Raw genomic sequence first — 19,095 nt, 5'->3', positions numbered from 1 at the left:
CTTATCCTGCTCCTGCTGGCAACTTGAGAGCGCCTGGTGTCCAAAGACATCCTTGTAGCTGGCAACGGGCACCAAACTCGGCAGCTGAGGCAAAAGCAGGCTCCCCTCGTGTGGTCACCATGCAGGGCCCTTAGCTGCTCTTTCCAGGTGCTGGACCTGGTACAGACCTAGCGTCACAGCTACTGGAGGATGAGGCAGAAGGGCTACAAGCACAGGGTCCATTAGATTAGCCAGGGCAGCTCTTCAACCCGTTAGAGCAAAGTAAGGCCCCATCTAAAGTTTCAGCAAGCTCTGGGCTGACCCACCTAGCCCAGTAACCACAAGCTAGCAAAAGGGGCCATTCTAATCCAGCTTCTTCCTTCTTTACATTAATGTTTGGGACACCCTTTGGAAAGTGGTAAAACTATCATTTATCTAGTTTCCCAGACGACAACAGCTGACCCCTGAGCTGTGACTACAGGCCCTAGGTAAACTATAGCAACTGAACTGGCCCTTTTCTTGGGAGCTGCTGTGTTATACAGACTAAGGCATGAATAGAGAATGACCAAGTAGGGGTGCAACTTGGTGTTGACTAGCATATCTGGGATCCTGGCTTTGATCTCCGGTGCTGCAAGAGGAAAAGGGGGTCTTCACATGTAATCCTACCTAGGAAACCAACAAGAAGATCGCTGAGTTCAAAGCTAACCAGTGATAAACACACCAAGGCTCAGCCTCAAAAAGGGGTATAGTACCCATACAATGGCTCACAACCATCCCTAACCCCAGTTCAAGGTAAACAATGCCCTTTTCTGACTGCTGTGGGCACCAAGCATGTAGATGGTACATATACATACATACATTTAGGAAAACATTGGTTCACATTAATCTAAAATTTTTTTTAAGGAAAAGATTACAGAACGGGAAAGCAGAGTCAGAGTGTTAATGGTCCCTAAACACTAGTCTTGGCCCAGAAACCAATTCCCCATCAGCTTTGTGAAGCTTTGCATTCTCAGAAAAGGGTTTATCGAAACAGCTGGGTACTTACTTTACCCTGAACAGCTCCTACACTCAACGACCCCTACCCTCTAGTGGAAGCAGAGGCTCCAGGGCCAGATGTGAGCAGAAGTGCCTCCTGGGCCCTTCACTGCATAGGTGCTGGCTCTGAGAGAACAGGTCAGAGACAAACAGTGGGGCTCCACTGGACTGTACCCTGCCTTCCCAGCTCCCACACCTATGCAAAGTCACCCCAGCTTTATTACTCTTCTGTCTCGGCACGGTCTAGTCTAAATACTCAATTCTGGGACTGGTCTCCTGGTAATACACAGCTGCTGTTAGATCTTGTTGGATCATGGGTCCCTTTGGGAAGCTGTAGCTTCTGCTCAGAGCCACACACGTGGCAGGTGAGGTAGCTCAGAGTGGAAAGACAAACTGGACAATCCACGTTCCATCTCTGGAGCCCACATAAACATGGAGAGAGCTCACGCACAAAGTTATCCTCTGAATTTCACACATGTCCTGTAGCACATGTACATAACACATACAATAAAAACTAAAGCAGGCCAGGTGGTGGTGATGGCACACACCTTTAATCACATGGGGAGGCAGGTAGATCTGAGTTCAAGGTCTACAAAGTAAGTTCCAGGATGGCCCAGGATACCGAGAAACCCTGTCTCTAAATAAAGCCTGTGTCACCATCCCCCCTAAGTCATGGAGGAGCTGAGATCCAGAGTGAAGAGCCTGCCCTAGTGGGTAGAATTCCACACAACAGAATCTAGGCTAGAAGCCAAAACCCCAGGTCCCCGCAGCAACAGGGAGGGGCTAAAGGGAGGACACAGATGGAGCAGGGTAAATAGTTTTAATGTGTAACAGGCCAAATGGGGAGGAGGAGACCACCAACACCCAGCCCATCTCCAGGGGAGCCTTGGAGCTCACATGCCTGGGAAGTCCCATGCCTGTCCCAGCCCTAAGGTTCCCAGGTCCCAGGAAATGGTGGGAAAGGAAGTTTAGGGGCTCAGTCCCAAGAGTTCAGGAAGGCAAACACGGGAGCTAGTTGAATTTGGCTTTGGAGAAATCCATCTCTGGGTGCTGATCCATGAACCTGGGAAAGAGAAGTGTAAGACTGGAGTGAGCGCCCATCTCAACCTAGCCTCGCCCTGACACGGGGCCCGGCCTCCCCAGAACCCTAACTGGGGAGTGGCCTCGGCTGAAGGCCATGGCAACCCTGGAGGCTGGGAGTGGCAAGTGCCAGCAGTGGCACCAATTTCCAGTAGGTGGCAATAACCACCTCTTACCGATTGCTTCCTACTCTTAAGGTAGCCTTGTCCTGGAGATGACCCTGGCAAATGGTCAAGTTAACTTAGCCAAGGCCATAGAACCATGAACTTGGCTGGTTCGTGCTGGAAGGGGGCAGGGCAGCCTAGAATCCCATTCAGTGGCCTAAGTCCCCAGGGCAATCCCCGAGTTGCTTACTTCTTCAGGATTTCCTGTTTCTTCTGCTCATCTGAGGTGGGCAGGCCCATGGACTTCTGCCTTTGGTCATACATCATTTTCTCCACCATGCTGCGGGTCTCACTGTCCAGGTCCGACAGCTAGAGAGAGGTGGGGGGGAGCGTGAACGAGGCACTGGAGCACCTATCCCCTCAATTCCAGAAAAGCTCCAGCCAACCAGGACTCACCTTGGAGTTCTCAGGGTTAATCTTCTTGGTATTGATTTCGGGGTCACTGGTAACCAAGCGGTTCCACCATTCCATCTTATTAATCTGAGAGGAGGAGGAAGATACCCATGGAGAAGGAAAGCTCTGACCTAGGAAGTACACCTCAACCCTTTTAGAACTCAACTCTCTCCCATCCACATCTTGTATCCAAGTCCCACGCAGGTCTGTGCTGGGCCTGAGATACAGAAGAACTGGACCTCTGTCCAGCCATGGAAGATAGATACAGAGGCCAACAGTTACCAATCAACCCATCAGGAAACGAAACATACAGTGGGCACTCAGCGTGGAGGAGAGGCAGAGTAACAGGTGGACTAGGCATTAAGGCATCAGCAGTAAACAAGAAGGAAGACAAAAAAAAAAAAAAAAAAAGCAAACAAAAAGGGAGATCCTGGCTGGGAGGAAAACCAAGAACAAGAGCACAGAGGTGAGTGAGCAGCAGCCAAGCCACTGTCTGTGCCAGGGAAAGCTGTCCTTGGACTCTCGGCCCTTTTCAGACACCACCTTTATTTACCCCAGCAAATCCCTACCTGTAGGAAGGCAGTGTAGAAGACAATATGGACTTTGTGAGGACAAATCCTTCTGTTTGTTCACTATTCTCCATCCTTAGAACAGTGCCCAGCACACAGTAGGTGCGCAAGCATGTATGGAACTGAACCCATGTGCAAGGATGATGGGAACGAGCTCAGCAAACAAGACTGCAGTAGGTGTGCAAGCATGTATGGAACTGAACCCATGTGCAAGCATGTGGGAACAAAGAGCTCAGCAAACAAGACTGCACACAGTAGGTATGCAAGCATGTATGGAACTGAACCCATGTGCAAAGATGATGGGAACGAGCTCAGCATACAAGACTGCCCAACCTGCGCCAAGCCAGGAACACAGCTGAACTGATGCTGTTTCCTGACTCTGAAACAAGGGCAGAGTGAGGAATAGGCCCCCAAGGACCTATGGGAGCCTTAGGGAGTCAGCTGGTCCCTCCCCTGCAGTCGGCACCCAGGCTAGGCTGGGCCTCCCCTACCTTCTCCAGGTGCACCGTCACCACTTTGCCATCCTCAATGAGCCATGAGCTCTCCTCCACCTTCACTTCATTGTACAGTTCCCCATCAATGATCGGCGGCTGTCCTTTGAGGCCCACCCGGAGGTGTCGCCGCTGAATGTCCACCACCACGTCCTTCCCCTTCAGCCGGAAGCTGACCCGGAAGGGCACTGCCAGATCTAGTTCCGACAGGGTCTGGGTCCAGCGGTAGTTGGGCAGGTCAGCTCCATTGCCTAGGTTGGGCTTCAGCTTCCCTTTGTCCTTCTCATCTTCCTCCTCATCCTCCTCGTCAGCATCCTGCTCACAGTCAAGAGTGTTCAGTGACTTACCTGACAGACCAGACTTCCACCAAGTCAGGCCCAGAACTGCCACTGGACAAGACAGCAGACCTACGCCAGGTGGTGGTGGCGCACACCTTTAATCTCAGCACTTGGGAGGCAGTGGCAGATGAATTTCTGTGAGTTCAAGGCCAACCTGGTCTCCAAGAGCTAGTTCCAAGTTATGAAGAAACCTTGTCTCGAAAAACAACAAACAAAACAGACAGCAGACCTAAGCATAGCAGACCTACACACTCCAGGCCACTGAGAACCGAAGGTAAGAACAGGTTCTGATCTCTGTCAGAAGGGCTCAAAGTGTGTCATGTGACAAAGGATATGGTGGAGCCCACTGATCCTCAGCCCACCCTTCATGGTGCCCTGACTTGTGAGCAGTGTATGAGTGTTTTGCTTACATGTGTGTGTGCGCCATGTGCACGCCTGGTGCTCAGAGTACAGAAGAGGGCATCTAACTGAAGTTAGAGATGGTGGTGAGACACCATGTGGGTGTGGAGAACCAACCTGAGACCCCTGCACAAGCAACAAGTATTCCTAACCACTGAGCCATCTTTTCAGCCCACTTGTGGGGATTCTTGTCCCAGTCTTTTTTTTTTATTTTTGGTTTTTCGAGACAGGGTTTCTCTGTAGTTTTGGAGCCTGTCCTGGAACTCCCTTTGTAGACCAGGCTGGCCTCGAACTCACAGAGATCCGCCTGCCTCTGCCTCCCTGGGATTAAAGGCGTGCGCCACCACCGCCCGGCTGCAGTCTTTTATTTTTTGATTTTTCAAGATAGGGTTTCTCAGTGTAGCCCTGGCTGTCCTGGAACTCACTCTGTAGACCAGGCTGGCCTCGAACTCACAGAGATCCACCTGCTGCTTCCTCCCTGCTGGGATTAAAAGCCTGCGCCACCATTGCCTGGTATATTGTCCCAGTCTTAAAGCCATTTAACAAAAAGATCATCATCATTATAGGCAATGTCTTTCTACATAACCCTGGCTGGCCTGGAACTCAGAGATCCGCCTGCCCTGTCTCTTGAGTGCTGGGATTAAAGGTTTGTGTCACTATGCCTGGGTTGAAAAAATATTGTTTTAATTTCTTTTGAGATAGGTTCTCACTATATAGCCCAAATTAATATCATTTTTTCTGCCTCAGCCTCACCCCCACCCCCGCCCAGTGCTGAGATTACTGGTGTGAGCCGCCACACTGGCTCTGTTCTAGGTTTTCCATGTCTTTGGGGTGCGACCTTGAAGGCTAAGGGCAGGGGAAGGAGACAAGGGAATTCTGTCCAAGGGAGGAAGGTGATGCCCAGGCCCCTGCTAATCTATCTTACCTGCTTCCCTGGTGAGTCAAGGCTGCCATTCTTGAGCTGGACCTCATGATTCTGGGCATCCTTTTTCTGCAGCAAAGGGCACACAGGGCACATAGGTGGGACAGAGCCCTACTTCCCAGGGCCGATACACTCAGGGATGGGGCAGAGGCGGAGGCCCAGCCTCACCTGGTCAATCTCCAGCTGCAGTCTCTCTGCTTCCTCGTCAGTCAGCTCCTTGATCTGCGGCCCCAGGGTCTCTGCCTTGGCCTCCTTGGCCAGCCTGGCTGCCCGCTCTGCCTTCTCCTGACGCTCAGTCTCCTGCCGAGCTCGCTTCTCTCTCCGGGCCTTCTGTGCCAGCTGGTTGTGGTGGTTAAATGTCTGTGTGATGAGCTAGGGAGGGCAGGGAAACATCAGAGCAGACGGCAGTGTCCTAAGGCCCAGGGACAAAGCCCCTGCCTGCCTCTACCTTGCAAATGCTGCCAGGTACACAGCTGTGCACCGGTGAGGACAGTGCTGGTAGCTGTTTCTGTTGCAAGCAGAACTCACGCTCAGCCCCTTTAGGAAGCCTCCCCTAGCACACAGGTCTACACTTCCTGTTCTGTCCCTCTTCCTGCCTATATCCATCTTAGGCGTACAACCCCAGAAGGCAGCACGCCCCAAAGGGAAGAGACCATTTCCCTTCCTAAACAGAGAGCTTCTGATTTCAAGTTGTTTCACGTTCACTGAGGGGGCCTCCCATGATGCTTCAACCCCAGAACCATCTAGACGTCTGCCACCCAGGGCTTACACCATGGCACCTGTCACAGATCTGAACTATGACCCTGAGCCATCCCCATCTCTCTTTAAAGGCAGCCTCGGCAGATGCTGCTCTCACCTGGAATGAGGTCTCTGTCTCACCGGCCAGCATCCAGGACCAGCTCAAATGTCTCTTGAGTGTACCTACCAGGCTCTGAACAGAACCTTAGAAAATGCAATTTTCTGTGGTCACCCACATTCGATACAAAGTGCACACCTGAGGTCCCCCAGAGCAGCCACCCCGTGATCAGAGCTCAATTAACCTTCTGCCAGGCACCTTCACGCCTAAGATGGAGGGAGGGTGCAGCCTCCCACACCCAAAGTCCTGCCAAATGCTCCCAGACTCTCATTCATCTGTGACCCCCACCCCATGCCACCCTGAGTAGCTTCACCAATGCGTCAGCAAGTTTGAGATGGGAGCAACAGCCATGAGGCGCAGAGGCCGTTCCACCACAGGGCCTTGTCCCCAGTTTCTAATCAGTGGGACCTTGAACTCAAGCCATTTGACAATCACTGGTCAAGGAGGGGCAGGAACAGGGTCCTCCCCCCCTTCCAGCCCCATAAATCATGTCACAATCCACTTGTCCTATTACTTCCTAGCCATGAGAGGTTAAAAAAGGGCAGTGGGGAGCCACCAGGCAAAGGCCAACCATAGCAGCCTCAGACCTTTCTTCCCAGGCCCCTCCCACCAAAGGACATGCTAGAAATGGCCTCTAGGCAGAGACTGTGGAGGTCACAGGTCAAATCTTCAGTCACTGACGCGTGGTTGGAGTCACAGGCTGGCAGGTGGGAAAGTGAGGTCTTCTTTTAAAGATTCATTTATTTACTTACTTATTTGTTTATTATGTAAACAGTGCTTTGCCTGTATGTATTCCTGCCCTGCAGGTTAGAAGAGGGCGCCAGATCTCATTACAGATGGTTGTGAGCTACTGGTTGCTGGGAATTGAACTCAGGACCTCTGGAAGTGCAGCCAGCGCTCTTCTCCTGAGCCATCTCTCCAGCCCCCACAGGTGTTTTTCTGACAGAGCTGACAGGGACAAGGATGGTTCCTAGTCTGGCAGGGCAGACTTACACCCAACCTGAAGACTCAAGAGTCTCATAACACATTCAAGTAGAGGACAACAGAGGTGCATCTCTAGCAGGGATGCTCAGAGGGGTCCTGTTGATTCTGTCTTTCAGAACCAGCTACCCTCATCTTTCTCCCTTCTAAGACTGGGTTAGAGAGGCATCCTTGACCCCTTCCCTTTTTCAACTTCCAAGCGGCCTCTCAGGTCCCAGGGGAAGAACAAGAGGTCTCAGCGAGGAGACACCTGGAGCTGGGGTGGAAAAGGCCCATGTCGGCAGGCCCTCACCTAAGGGACAAGCAGAACTGCCCTGGCTTCTCTCCACCCTTACCTGTTGGAGGGTATTTTTACACTGACTGTGAAGTTGCGTCACTGTGACTGGTGTAATAAAGAGCTGAATGGCCAATAGCTAGATAGGAGAGAACAGGCAGGGTTTCTGAGGAGAAAGAACACTCTGGGGAGAGGCGGGGAGACACCAGGGAGGACGCTGAACAAGATGGACATATGGCACAGGTAACTGAGTCACATGACAGAATGTAGATTAATACAGACAAAGTAATTTAAGAGCAAAGTGAGAAAAGGCCTAAGCTAAGGCCAAGCTTTCGTAATTAAGTCTCCACGTCACTTGGGGACTGGCAATCCAAAGACAGCCAACAAGAAAGCTTGTTACACCCACCCACCCCACAAACCAGCACCCTTGGCATCCTTTTCCTCCTTGGGAGCTCCTCGTTTTGAGTGAAACAGTGCCCAAGGTCAGAGCAAAGCATCACCTATAAAGACCCACTTGGTACCAGTCTTAAGACGCTGGTGCTTAGGCCGAGCTGTCTCCCTCCACGAGCTCCAGCAGCAGCAGAATGCCCGCAGAATGCCCACAGGATGCCCGCAGGATGCCCACTGCTCCCCAGACTGACACTCGGCCTCTGCCCAGGTCCTTTCACCTGGCCTGCAGAGCATGAGCGAGTGAGAGGGCACACAGCAACTTCTACAGCTCTATACCTGCTGTTTCTGCTCCCTTTACTCAGGGCAGCCTTGTTCCGCCCACAATTAGCTCCGCGGAGGCTTTCAAGCCACATTTTCTGTTTCTCACCAAGTCAAGACCCCTGTCTTCTGAAGAACAAGGCTCTGAACAGCACTGACTTTGCCATCAGCTCCTTCCTCACTTGAGAGGAATCAGGAGGGCTGGGCCTCATGCCCTCTGAAGCTGGATGCTGCCTGAGCTCTCTGCAGCATCTCAAATACCTCAACCACCTTCCTGAACGCAGAGTGATTTTACACAGCACCTTTCACTAAACTGCTAAGTGGGAAGTACATCTGTTCAAACATTTACAGAACTTACAGAATTTTCCTAAGAATCCGTGACACGACCAGATGTGGTGGCTGCACTCCTGTGGTCCCACATTCCAGAAGCAGAAGAGGGAAGGTCATGTTTGAGGCTACTGTGCTTTCCATATCAAGACTGGGACTAGGGTTGAGGGCAGATATACACCTCAACGACATAACAATCACCTAGCATGGCACCTAGCATGGCGCCTAGCCTAAGGGTTAGTCCCCAGTCCACACACAAGTACTTAGAAGACAAAGACCAGCCGGGCGGTGGTGGCGCACGCCTTTAATCCCAGCACTCGGGAGGCAGAGGCAGGCGGATCTCTGTGAGTTCGAGACCAGCCTGGTCTACAAGAGCTAGTTCCAGGACAGGCTCCAAAACCACAGAGAAACCCTGTCTCGAAAAACCACAAAAAAAAAAAAAAAAAAAAAAAAAGACAAAGACCAGACAGCCAAGGACAAACAAAAAGGAGGAGGCAGTCAGTCACCTAAGCAAGTAGAGGGATCTGAGAGTAGTGACGATAGCATGACAAACTCCCAAAATGGAAGCTGACAGCAGTTCACATGGGGCCTAGATGGAATCTCACACTAGCATCAAAAGTCAAACTGGGCCGAGAATGGTGGCGCACGCCTTTAATCCCAGCACTTGGGAGGCAGTCAGGTAGGTCTCTGTGAATTCCAGGCATGTCTGGTCTACACAGTGAGTTTCAGGACAGGCTCCAAAGCTGCGCAGAGAAACCCTTTCTCAAAAAAAAAAAAAAAAAAGTCAAACTGGCCTGTGTCTTTTGACACAAATTTCCCTCATGATTTGACTTGGTAACAACCCTGGAACATGTTGCTTTTGTTTTTGGGGTTTTTTTTTGGGGGGGGAGGGGGTTCGAGACAGTTTCTCTGTGTATCTCTGGCTATCCTGGAACCCGCGCTGTAGACCAGGCTGGCCTTGAACTCAGAGATCCACCTGCCTCTGCTAGTGCTGGGATTAAAGGTGTGCGTCACCGGCACCTGGCAAATCCTTGATTTCTAACAATAGAGCAAAAACCCACCTCACAGGCCACCTTAGAAACACCTGCAGGAGTGGACAGTGATGGAAGCTTCCACAGACACAGCAAAGATGGTAGAACAGCACTGAACAGTAGGCGCAAGCATGGCCAACCGCTGAATGTGCCGGACAGAACACCCACCATTCCATCCTTCCTGTCTAAGCACAATGAGTTCTAAGGCAGAAAAACCATCTAGAGAGCAAAGACACACTACACCGACAAGGGGGACATGAGCGACAGCAAGAAACCAAGTCTTTGCCCAGGTTCCCAACACAAAGCTCCTAAGTCCTTGGTATTTCCAGACAGACGGTGCATCTTCTGTTAGACTGAAACCATGTCTGTCAAAATCCTGTCTCATAGCTCAGGGCCGGCTGCTGGTTGCTAGGAAGATGCAGCAAGAGCTGAGGCTGGATCTTACAAACCCCCTCCCCAGGGAGGAAGGCAGCGGGGGGAACCTGTGAACTGAAGTGGTCGACAGCCAATGATTCAGTTCTCAGTCACAAGCGCTTACACATGCAGTCCCCTGAGTGATGGAGCCTGGACCATTCTTAGCCGCTGAGCATCAAGATCCCGGGAGGAAAGCAAGCCTAGAAAGGGCACGGAGGTACCACACCCTGCCTCTCGCTCTGCTTCTACATGGCTACTCATGTCTCTGTGTGTGTGTGCCACTTTCACGCCCTGCCATATGCTCTGCTTCTGTATAGGTATTCTTTTTTTTTTTTTTTTTTTTTTTTGGTTTTTCGAGACAGGGTTTCTCTGTGGTTTTGGAGCCTGTCCTGGAACTAGCTCTTGTAGACCAGGCTGGTCTCGAACTCACAGAGATCCGCCTGTCTCTGCCTCCCAAGTGCTGGGATTAAAGGCGTGCGCCACCACCGCCCGGCTGTATAGGTATTCTTATATATGTGTGTGAACTGTCCTAGAACTCTCTACTACGACTCTCAAACTCAGAGAGATCCTCTCCTGCCCCTGCCTCGTGAGTGCCTCCCAGTATCTCTCATAAAAAATAGAAAGTAAAGCCGGGCGATGGTGGCGCACACCTTTAATCCCAGCACTCGGGAGGCAGAGGCAGGTGAATCTCTGTGAGTTCGAGACCAGCCTAGTCTACAGAGCTAGTTCCAGGACAGGCTCCAAAGCCACAGAGAAACCCTGTTTCGAAAAATCAAAAACCAGTAACCCAAAAAATAGAAAGTAGAAGAGTACAAGAACTACTGCCCCCCCCCAGCTCCCAGTCTCAGGAGCTCTTAGCAAACCCCTGAGTTTGGGCAAGTATTTGACTTGAGTGGTCTGTCAAAGGATTGGGCTTTTTATTTGCTTTAGGATCTCAGGCCAGGCATGGTAGCACTGGCACACGCCTTTAATTCCAGAACTCTGGAGGCAGAGGCAGTAGGATCTCCGTATTTGAGGCTAGCATGGTCTACAGAGAAGAGTTCCAGGAGGGCCAGGACTAAACAGAGAAGCCCGTGTCCAAAAAACAAATTAAAGGGCTGGAGAGATGGCTCAGAGGTTAAGAGCATTGCCTGCTCTTCCAAAGGTCCTGAGTTCAATTCCCAGCAACTACATGGTGGCTCACAACCATCTATAATGAGGTCTGGTGCCCTCTTCTGGCCTGCAGGCATACATACAGACAGAATATTGTATACATAATAAATAAATATTAAAAAAAAAAAAAACAACAATGTTGGGAGTAGTGGCACACACCTTTAATCCCATCACTCAGAGAAGCAGGCGGATCTCTGTGAATTCAAGGCCAGCCTGGTCTACAGAGCAAGTTCCAGGACAGGTCCCAAAGCTGCACAGAGAAATCCTGTCTCAAACACCAAAACAAAACCAAACCAAACAAATTAATTATGTGTATGTGTATCTCTGAGCTGGCATACACATCTGAGAGTAGGCAGGAAGGTGAGAGGGCGTGTGATCCCATGACACTGGTTTCAGACAGCTGTGAATTCCCTGATGTGAGTGCTGTGGCCAGCCCTCTCCAGGCCCCTCCTGCCTTTGTTCATTCTAAATAATGTCCATTATCAGGAACACAGGGACTTGCCCAGAAACGGACCTGCTGGGCATGGCAACTCTATTTTTATAGTCAAGGAGCCACCAGGCTCTTTGCCACAAGTAGATGGACCACCCGACATGCCCAATGGCTGTGCATGGCGATTCCAACTTTTGCATGTCTTTGCCAACACTCATTTCCAGCTGTTACGGTCTCTTTTTAAATGTGTACCTGCCTAATCTCAAACTTGAAGGTTTAAGCCACCCTCCTGCCTCAGCCTCCACAGAAACAAGCTTTTCCTGTCTTTCTGATGGAAGCCATTTTAATGGGTCTGAGGTAGCAGCTCATTATAACCTGGGAGAAAGGGGTAGCAGAGTTGTCTGACACAGGATCTAGTGATGCAGCCCAGGTTGCCAAGGATGGCCCTGAACCACCCCCTCTTAAATGCTGAGACTACAGGCCTGGCCTGTGTCTATATTTTAATTTTTGCTTTCTTTTTTAAGATGGGGTCTCATATCATAGATCTAAATTCACTATGAAGCACAGGCTGGCTCAAATTTAGGGCTAAGATTACAGGCATGTACCTATGCCTGGTTTTAAGCTTCAAATTAAAATGTCTGTCCACTCATCTCCCAGCCAGATAAAAACCTTGTGGGGCTGGGGGGTGATTCGCAGACAGAAAGCAAGCTTATAGCAGACGGTCTCCATGGTGTTTCTATAGCTCAGCCCAGGATTCTGAAGAATGTAAAATACCCAAGCGGGGCCTCCATGATACTCCCCTCCCCAGTCCCCCTCTGCTAGCATTCTGCTCCAACTTAGATAGCCAGGCCAGCCTTAGACCCGCCGAAGAAAAAGGGGTCCCCAGCACTCACCTTCTCTGCCATCCCCTCTTCTCCTCCAATAAAAAAGTCTGTTTTGCGTCGAAGAAAGCTGAAGAAGGTGTTCACAAGCTGAAAGACAGAGGGAGAGGTTGTGAGCTGGGGCTCAGGAAGGGGTCCTCAGCTGCAGACAATGTTCTAGCTTAGGAGAGAATTTGAACATGAACTTTACCTCTGAACCTCTCCCCTGACAGCCAGCCTCCCCACCAAGGCCCAAAGCCCCTTCTGTCAGGACCTTCAGTGTGAAGGACAAACGCTCATCTCTTGTGTGTCCGTACACATTCCTCTTCACAGCGAGGCTGGACCCGTCAGACATGCTTCCTCTACATCCAGGACTTGAAATGCCTGAACCAAGCCTTCATGGTTAGACAGTAAAGCCCATCAAGAAGTCTACAGATGGCTCACTGGTTAGGGCCCTGTCATGCAAGCCTGACAGCCTGGGCGCCACTGCTCAGAACCCACAGTAGAAGAAAAAGCTCCGGGGAGTTGTCATCTAACCACCACACGCACATATAAACACACATGTGCTGTGGCTGGAGAGATGGCTCAGTGGTTAAGAGTATTGCCTGCTCTTCCAAAGGTCCCGAGTTCAATTCCCAACAACCACATGGTGGCTCACAAACATCTGTAATGAGGTCTGGTGCCCTCTTCTGGCCTGGAGGCATACACAGACAGAACATTGTATACATAATAAATAAAAAAACAAAAAACAAAAAAAAAAAAAACACACATGTGCTGGGCAGTGGTGTTATCACAGTTAATTCAGCACTCGGAATTAGTTAGAGGTTAGGGCGAGACTCGAACGGAACCATGAAGAGCACTTCCTGCTCTTGCAAAACAACCTGGATTCAGATCCCAGCACTGAGATGGTCGCTCATAATCATCGGTAATTCCAGATCCAACACCCTCTGCAAGTGTCCATGGCACCAGAAACACAGTGCACATGCACGCACCCACTCACACACATAACGTAAAAATAAGTTAATTTCTTTAAAAAGAGCCCATAGGAGCATCTGGCACAGAAAGACCAGCTCACAAAGACCAGAGCAGGAATCCCCTGAATCATGTGACAGGCCATTGAGTTGTGAGCTGCCTGACGCTGAATACTGGGAATCAAACTCGGGTCCTCTGGAAGAAGAGTATAGGCTCATAACTCAGCCATTTCTTTAACCCCTGTTGGTTTTGAGACAGGATCAGCCCTGGCTGGTCTCAAACTCAATTCATCTGCCCCTGCCTCCCAAGTGTCGGAATTAAAAGTGTGCAGCATCACGCCAGCTAAATAATTTAAAAAATAAAATAAGGGCGATAAGTGTGTGTGGTAGCACTCAGGAGGCTGAGGGAGGAGGACCATGGGTTCATGGTCAGCCTCAGCTATCCAGTAGGTGATTTTATTTCCCTAGTGTTGTTCTAGCTATTTTTCCTGTTGGTGTAATTAAAAGCAGAAGCTTGGGGCAGATGGTCTTCGGGAAGCTGAGAGCAAGGCTGGCATTCAGTTCACTCTCTCCTTTTGTGACAGTGAACCTTGGGAGCGTCTGGCACAGGAGAGAGGCTAGCAGACGGTAGACTCTTCCTACATACAAAGGGTCACCAGCTAAGGCACCTTAGGGTTTAGACTTCACTCTGATACAGCAGCACGCACTGAGTAGAAATGGAATCTGTGGTCTTTCCTGGACTATGTGTACAGATGATGATGTTTGGCGATCCTAGGCAGCCAGAGTCAGCGCGCTGCACTGGACTGCTGAGTTGGGATGTTCTGAGGTTCACTGTTATCATCGGACTCTCCATGGACATCCTCAGCTTTCTGTTGTTTCGAGGCAGGGTTTCTCTGTGTAGCCCTAGCTGTCCTAGAACTTGCTGTGTAGACCAGGCTGGCCTCAAGCTCAAACCTTCCTGCCTCTGCCTTCTGAGTGCTGGGATTAAAGGTCTGTGTCATGATGCATGGCAGTGTTTGTCCTTTATTTCACTTAGCATGAATGTCTTCAAGGTTTATCCATGGGTCTAAATTTGACATAAGAACTTACCCCACTGTGAAATCCCTACTTCTAGGTACTTTAAATTTATTAAAACAGAAAGTGAACTCACTCCCAAACCCATTTTGTTAGTTTAGGGGAATGGAGACAAGGAGGCTTTTCACTGTGATGTTTGTGCTGTAACAAAGTTTGCCTGATTAGTGTGGAGCAAGTCAAGGCCAGGCAGTGGTGGCACACACCTTTAATCCAGCACTCAGGAGGCAGAAGCAGATGGAGCTCTGAGTTCAAGGTTATACTGGGCTACTGAAGACTGTAGTAGTATTTCATTTGTATTTTAATAAATAAGGCTGGCATTAAGTTCAGGGAGTATAACAGCCATACTGATCGATCGGCCTTATAGACCAGGCAGTGGTGACACACATCTTTAAACCCAGTAGCCACACTAGTTTGCCATAGAAACCGGATGATAGTGGTGGACACTTTTAATCCCAGCACTAGAGAGGAATTTAAAGCGGGAGGAGACAGCTCTCACACAGTCTCATTCTGAGATTGCTGGAGGCAGGATCGACGTTTCAGACTGAAGGCGAGGTAAGAACCAATGGCTGGCTGTTTTACTTTTCTGACCTTCAAGTTGAACTCCAATTTCTGCCTCTGGGTTTTATTAATAGTGCTACAGGAGACTGATCCAGTCTCAAAGAGAAACAGAGCCAGATGGTGATGCCTCAGATCTTCACTCCCAGCACTAGGGAGGTGGAGACAGGAAGGGATGTGGCTAGGCAGAGAGAGGAATATAAATCAAGAGGAGACAGAAGATCAGGAATCAGTCTAAGGATTCATACAGAGAGGATCACCCTTCCGGCCTGAGGATTGGGTAGAGGCAAGAACTAGTGACTGGCTGCTCTGCTTCTCTGATCTTCAGGCAAGCTGTATTTGTTAAAGCACAAAGTATCACCACGGTTCATGTTTGCAGGTCTGACACTCTCTCTCACGAGGAGGGATTCAGAAGTCCTCGGTTAACACAAGCACCTAGAGAAAGACTTGGAATGTGTAGTGACTGATTTTATGTCAACTTGACACAGGCTAACATCAGGAGAGGAGTAAGCCTCGGTTGATAGAATGCCTCCAGAAGACTGGGCTACCGCCCCCCCCAAGCCTGCGGAGCATTTTCTTAATTACTGACTGATGTGGAAGGGTCCAGCACACTGTGGGCGCCCCCTCCCCCAGTGATGGTCCTAAGTTCTCTAACAAAGCAGCTAAGTAAACCTTTAGGAGCAAGCAGGTAAGCAGCACCCCTCCATAGCCTCTGCATCAGCTCCTGCCTCCAGGATCCTGCCTGCACTGCTTTTGATGATGAACTGTTATACGGAGTTGTGAGTGAAATAAACCCTTTCCTCCCAAGATGCTTCTGGTCATGGTGTTTCGATGCAGTACAGTAACCCTAAGACCTAACGGAGAGCTAAATGAAAACCCACCCCCAGTGACAGATGGAAGGGGCCTATCGAGGTGAGGGGCTTCGGGTCTGATTTTGGGTAAACCTGTCACTCTCTGACCCTCAGGTACTTGTAGAATCAAAGTACTGTCAGAACCACCGTAGGCTTTTCCACCTCTGCCTGCATTTCCATTTTGGGGGTGGGGGCAAAAAAACAATTAACAGCATATATATCTTTGTAGACCATAAACCACACCCACGGTGTTAACTAGGTCTGGTCACTCAACATCACCTATGGGCTATATATTTGGGGGTCTCACTATGCACCTGACTGTCCAAGAACTAGCCTCTAACTTGTAGTAATTCTGCCTCTTCCTTCCCAGTACCAGAATAACAGTTATGAACATCATTCAAACCCTAAGGTGTACTTACTTTTGTTTTGGTTTGGTTTTTTGAGACAGGGTTTCTTGTGGCTTTGGAGCCTGTCCTGGAATTAGCTCTTGTAAACCAGGCTGGCCTCGAACTCACAGAGATCCGCCTGCCTCTGCCTCCTGAGTGCTGGGATTAAAGGCGTGCACCACCACTGACTGGCGCCCTGAGGTATACTTCTAAAATGCTCACTGTGGCCAGCAAGATGGCTCCCTGGGTAAACAGTGACTACCTCAAGAGCCTGGCAACCTAAGATCATGAACCCACATACAGGTGGCAGGAGAGAACTGGCCCCACATTTGTCCTGACACAAATACCCAATTATAATAATTTGGTTTTGTTTTTTCAAGAGAGAGTTTCTTCTCTAAATAGCCCTGGATATCTTGGAATTAGCTCTGTAGACTAGGCTGACCTCAAACCCAAAATATCCACCTTCCCCACCTGCCTCTGCCTCCCCAGTGCTGGGATTAAAGGCACACCTAATATTTTTTTTATTCTTTTTTTTATTATTTTATTTTTTTATTTTCGAGACAGGGTTTCTCTGTAGCTTTTTGGTTCCTGTCCTGGAACTAGTTCTTGTATACCAGGCTGGCCTCGAACTCACAGAGATCCGCCTGCCTCTGCCTCTCGAGTGCTGGGATTAAAGGCGTGCGCCACCACCGCCCGGCTAATATTTTTTTTTAAAGAAAGAAGTTTGTACGTAAGTAACTCCATGAAGGCAAGGCCTGGTCTCCGGCTGTGTCTGCATCCCCAAGGTCCAATCTTCTGTGTCTTGTACACGATAATGGCAAACACTTGATGAACAAGCCTTATGAACTTTAAAAGTACTACTTCCCTAATATTCAAGAAAACTAGGAGCCACGCAGGGTGGCGCACATCTGCACTCAGAAGGCAGAGGCAGGAGGATGACCCTGAATTTGAAGTCACCTTCGTCTTTCTAACAAGTTCTGGGCAAGCTAGACCCTGACTCATAAAACCAAAACCAAGAACTGGCATTCCCACTTTTCACCTCACAGACTGGGCAACTGAGATTAGACCATGCGGAACGCTTAACCCCGTAGAAGGCAACTGAGCCGTCTACAGGTCTCCGGTTCACTTCCCCGATTCAAGTTTTAAAAGGCCACGTGCTGACTTCGCCCCGGTTCTCACTACCCCACGCAGTGTGTGTAACAGGTAGGCTTCACTTCTGGTTAAGATGGAAATCACGCCTGGGAGAGTCGGTCCAGGGATGCCCTAGTGAGTAATCATTAAAATGCAAGCAGAAGCACGCATGGAGCCCAGAATGGATGCGGGAAGCTTTGGGGTCACTCTGGAATCACGAGATTGCTCTTGGGGGCCAGGTACGGGGCGCTGATAGCGTTGGAGTGAGAGACTTCGCCCGCGGGGTGGGTGGACCGGAAGCTGGGGCGCGGGGACCAGCTGCGGGGCCTCGGAGACCCGCGAGGCCGGGGTGGGGGAGGTCTCGGCGATCCACGGCGGACAAGGGCCGGAGCGCGGGCCACGCCACTTACCTCCTGCACGCCGCCCTCGTGCTGCTGCGCCATGGCCAGCAGCATGCCGTCAAAGCGCTCCTCCTCCTGTTCCCCGCCCATCTCGCTGCGCTCCGAGCTCCGCACTCGCGCTCCGCACGGTCCGAGTCGGGCCCAACGGTTCCCCTCGCTGGCCTTCCGCAGCGGAGCCGGAAACACGCATCGTCCCGGCCGCCTGGCTCCGCCCTCCCCTGCTCTCCTCCCGCCTCCGCGCCCATCGCTGGCCATTGAGCTCCCGGAACACAGCCCGCTTCACCGGTCATTGGCTAACGGGCGGAGCAAATCAACAGGCGCGACCCTAAAGCAGTGGGCGAGGCTTGCGGCCGCAGAGTTTGGTTTGAGTTGCTATGGTCACCAGATACCTGGGAGATTTCTAGAAAGGTCTGAGCTCACATCTTGCAAAGGCTGGAAGTTAAGAGAAGTTTTGGTCGAGCAATACCTTCAGTTGTCTTTTCCTGCGAGCGGCAGTTGAGACCCAGGAAGAAATCACTCACCAAACCTACTCCATCATACTGGACCAGGCTTTTGGAAAAGCGCACAGAACTGTAGTTAGCATAGAGCCCCAGGCTTAGAAACTGTTTGCGCTTGGATTAATGCTCTTCCCTTACTGTCTGGAAAACTGCTTTGTATTGGTGGTGAGAGTGGTGGTGGAGGCTTGCTTTGTTTTGCTGTTGTTAGGAATGCTGTACCCGGAGGCAAGGACGAACTTGGGCTCCTGGTCCACCTACCTTCTTCTCAAAGCACTGAGATTGCCCGTGTGTATCACCTGATGCCCCGCGTGCATATATTTTTTTACTTTGTAACCCTGGTAGTGCTACACTGTTGGAAGATTATTACCAAACATTTCCTGAGAGCCCGGCCGTATCTCCCTTCTTGAAAAAGTGACTCCTGAGGGTTGAACCTCAGAAGAACATTCCCAAAGACCAGGATTTATCTCCCTATCAGACTCAGGTCTCTGAGGGCCGCTCTGTGTCATCTCCCAGTTAGAACCTATACTGGTTAGTTTTATGTAAACTTGACACTAGTTACCCTCATCAGAAAAGAGGGAGCCTTAATTGAGAAATGCCTCCATAAGATCCCACAGAGGCGGGATGGTGGTGGCTCACGCCTTTAATCCCAGCACTTGGGAGGCAGAGGCCAGCGGATCTCTGTGAGTTCAAGGCCAGCCTGGTCTACAGAGAAAGTTTCAGTAGTTCTAGGATAACTAGGACTGTTACACAAAGAAACCATGTCTTGGGAGAAAAAAAAGAAAAGGAAAAGGAAAGAAAGAAGGAAGGAAGAAACCCTAAGACAGAA

At 50.3% G+C, this 19,095-nt stretch overlaps 1 protein-coding gene across 1 annotated transcript; it reads right to left on the bottom strand.

Annotated features, from left to right (window-relative positions):
• Window positions 1-1,551: 1,551 nt before the first annotated feature.
• On the bottom strand, window positions 1,552-17,954 carry Nudc (nuclear distribution C, dynein complex regulator). Its single transcript, XM_057785520.1, has 8 exons — window positions 17,782-17,954; window positions 12,437-12,514; window positions 5,539-5,742; window positions 5,374-5,439; window positions 3,712-4,026; window positions 2,655-2,738; window positions 2,449-2,567; window positions 1,552-2,077 (listed from the first exon to the last, which is right to left on the bottom strand). Exons 1-8 carry the CDS (start codon window positions 17,860-17,862, stop codon window positions 2,026-2,028), a joined length of 999 nt encoding a protein of 332 aa, XP_057641503.1. The 5' UTR covers window positions 17,863-17,954; the 3' UTR covers window positions 1,552-2,025.
• Between the last annotated feature and the right edge of the window lie 1,141 nt (window positions 17,955-19,095).

The sequence above is a fragment of the Chionomys nivalis genome, chromosome 11, assembly GCF_950005125.1.
Source record: "Chionomys nivalis chromosome 11, mChiNiv1.1, whole genome shotgun sequence".
In the NCBI taxonomy this organism is placed as follows: Eukaryota; Metazoa; Chordata; class Mammalia; order Rodentia; family Cricetidae; genus Chionomys; species Chionomys nivalis.
Note: the sequence above shows the minus strand (reverse complement) of the source record. Positions and strands in the feature narration are given on the sequence as shown.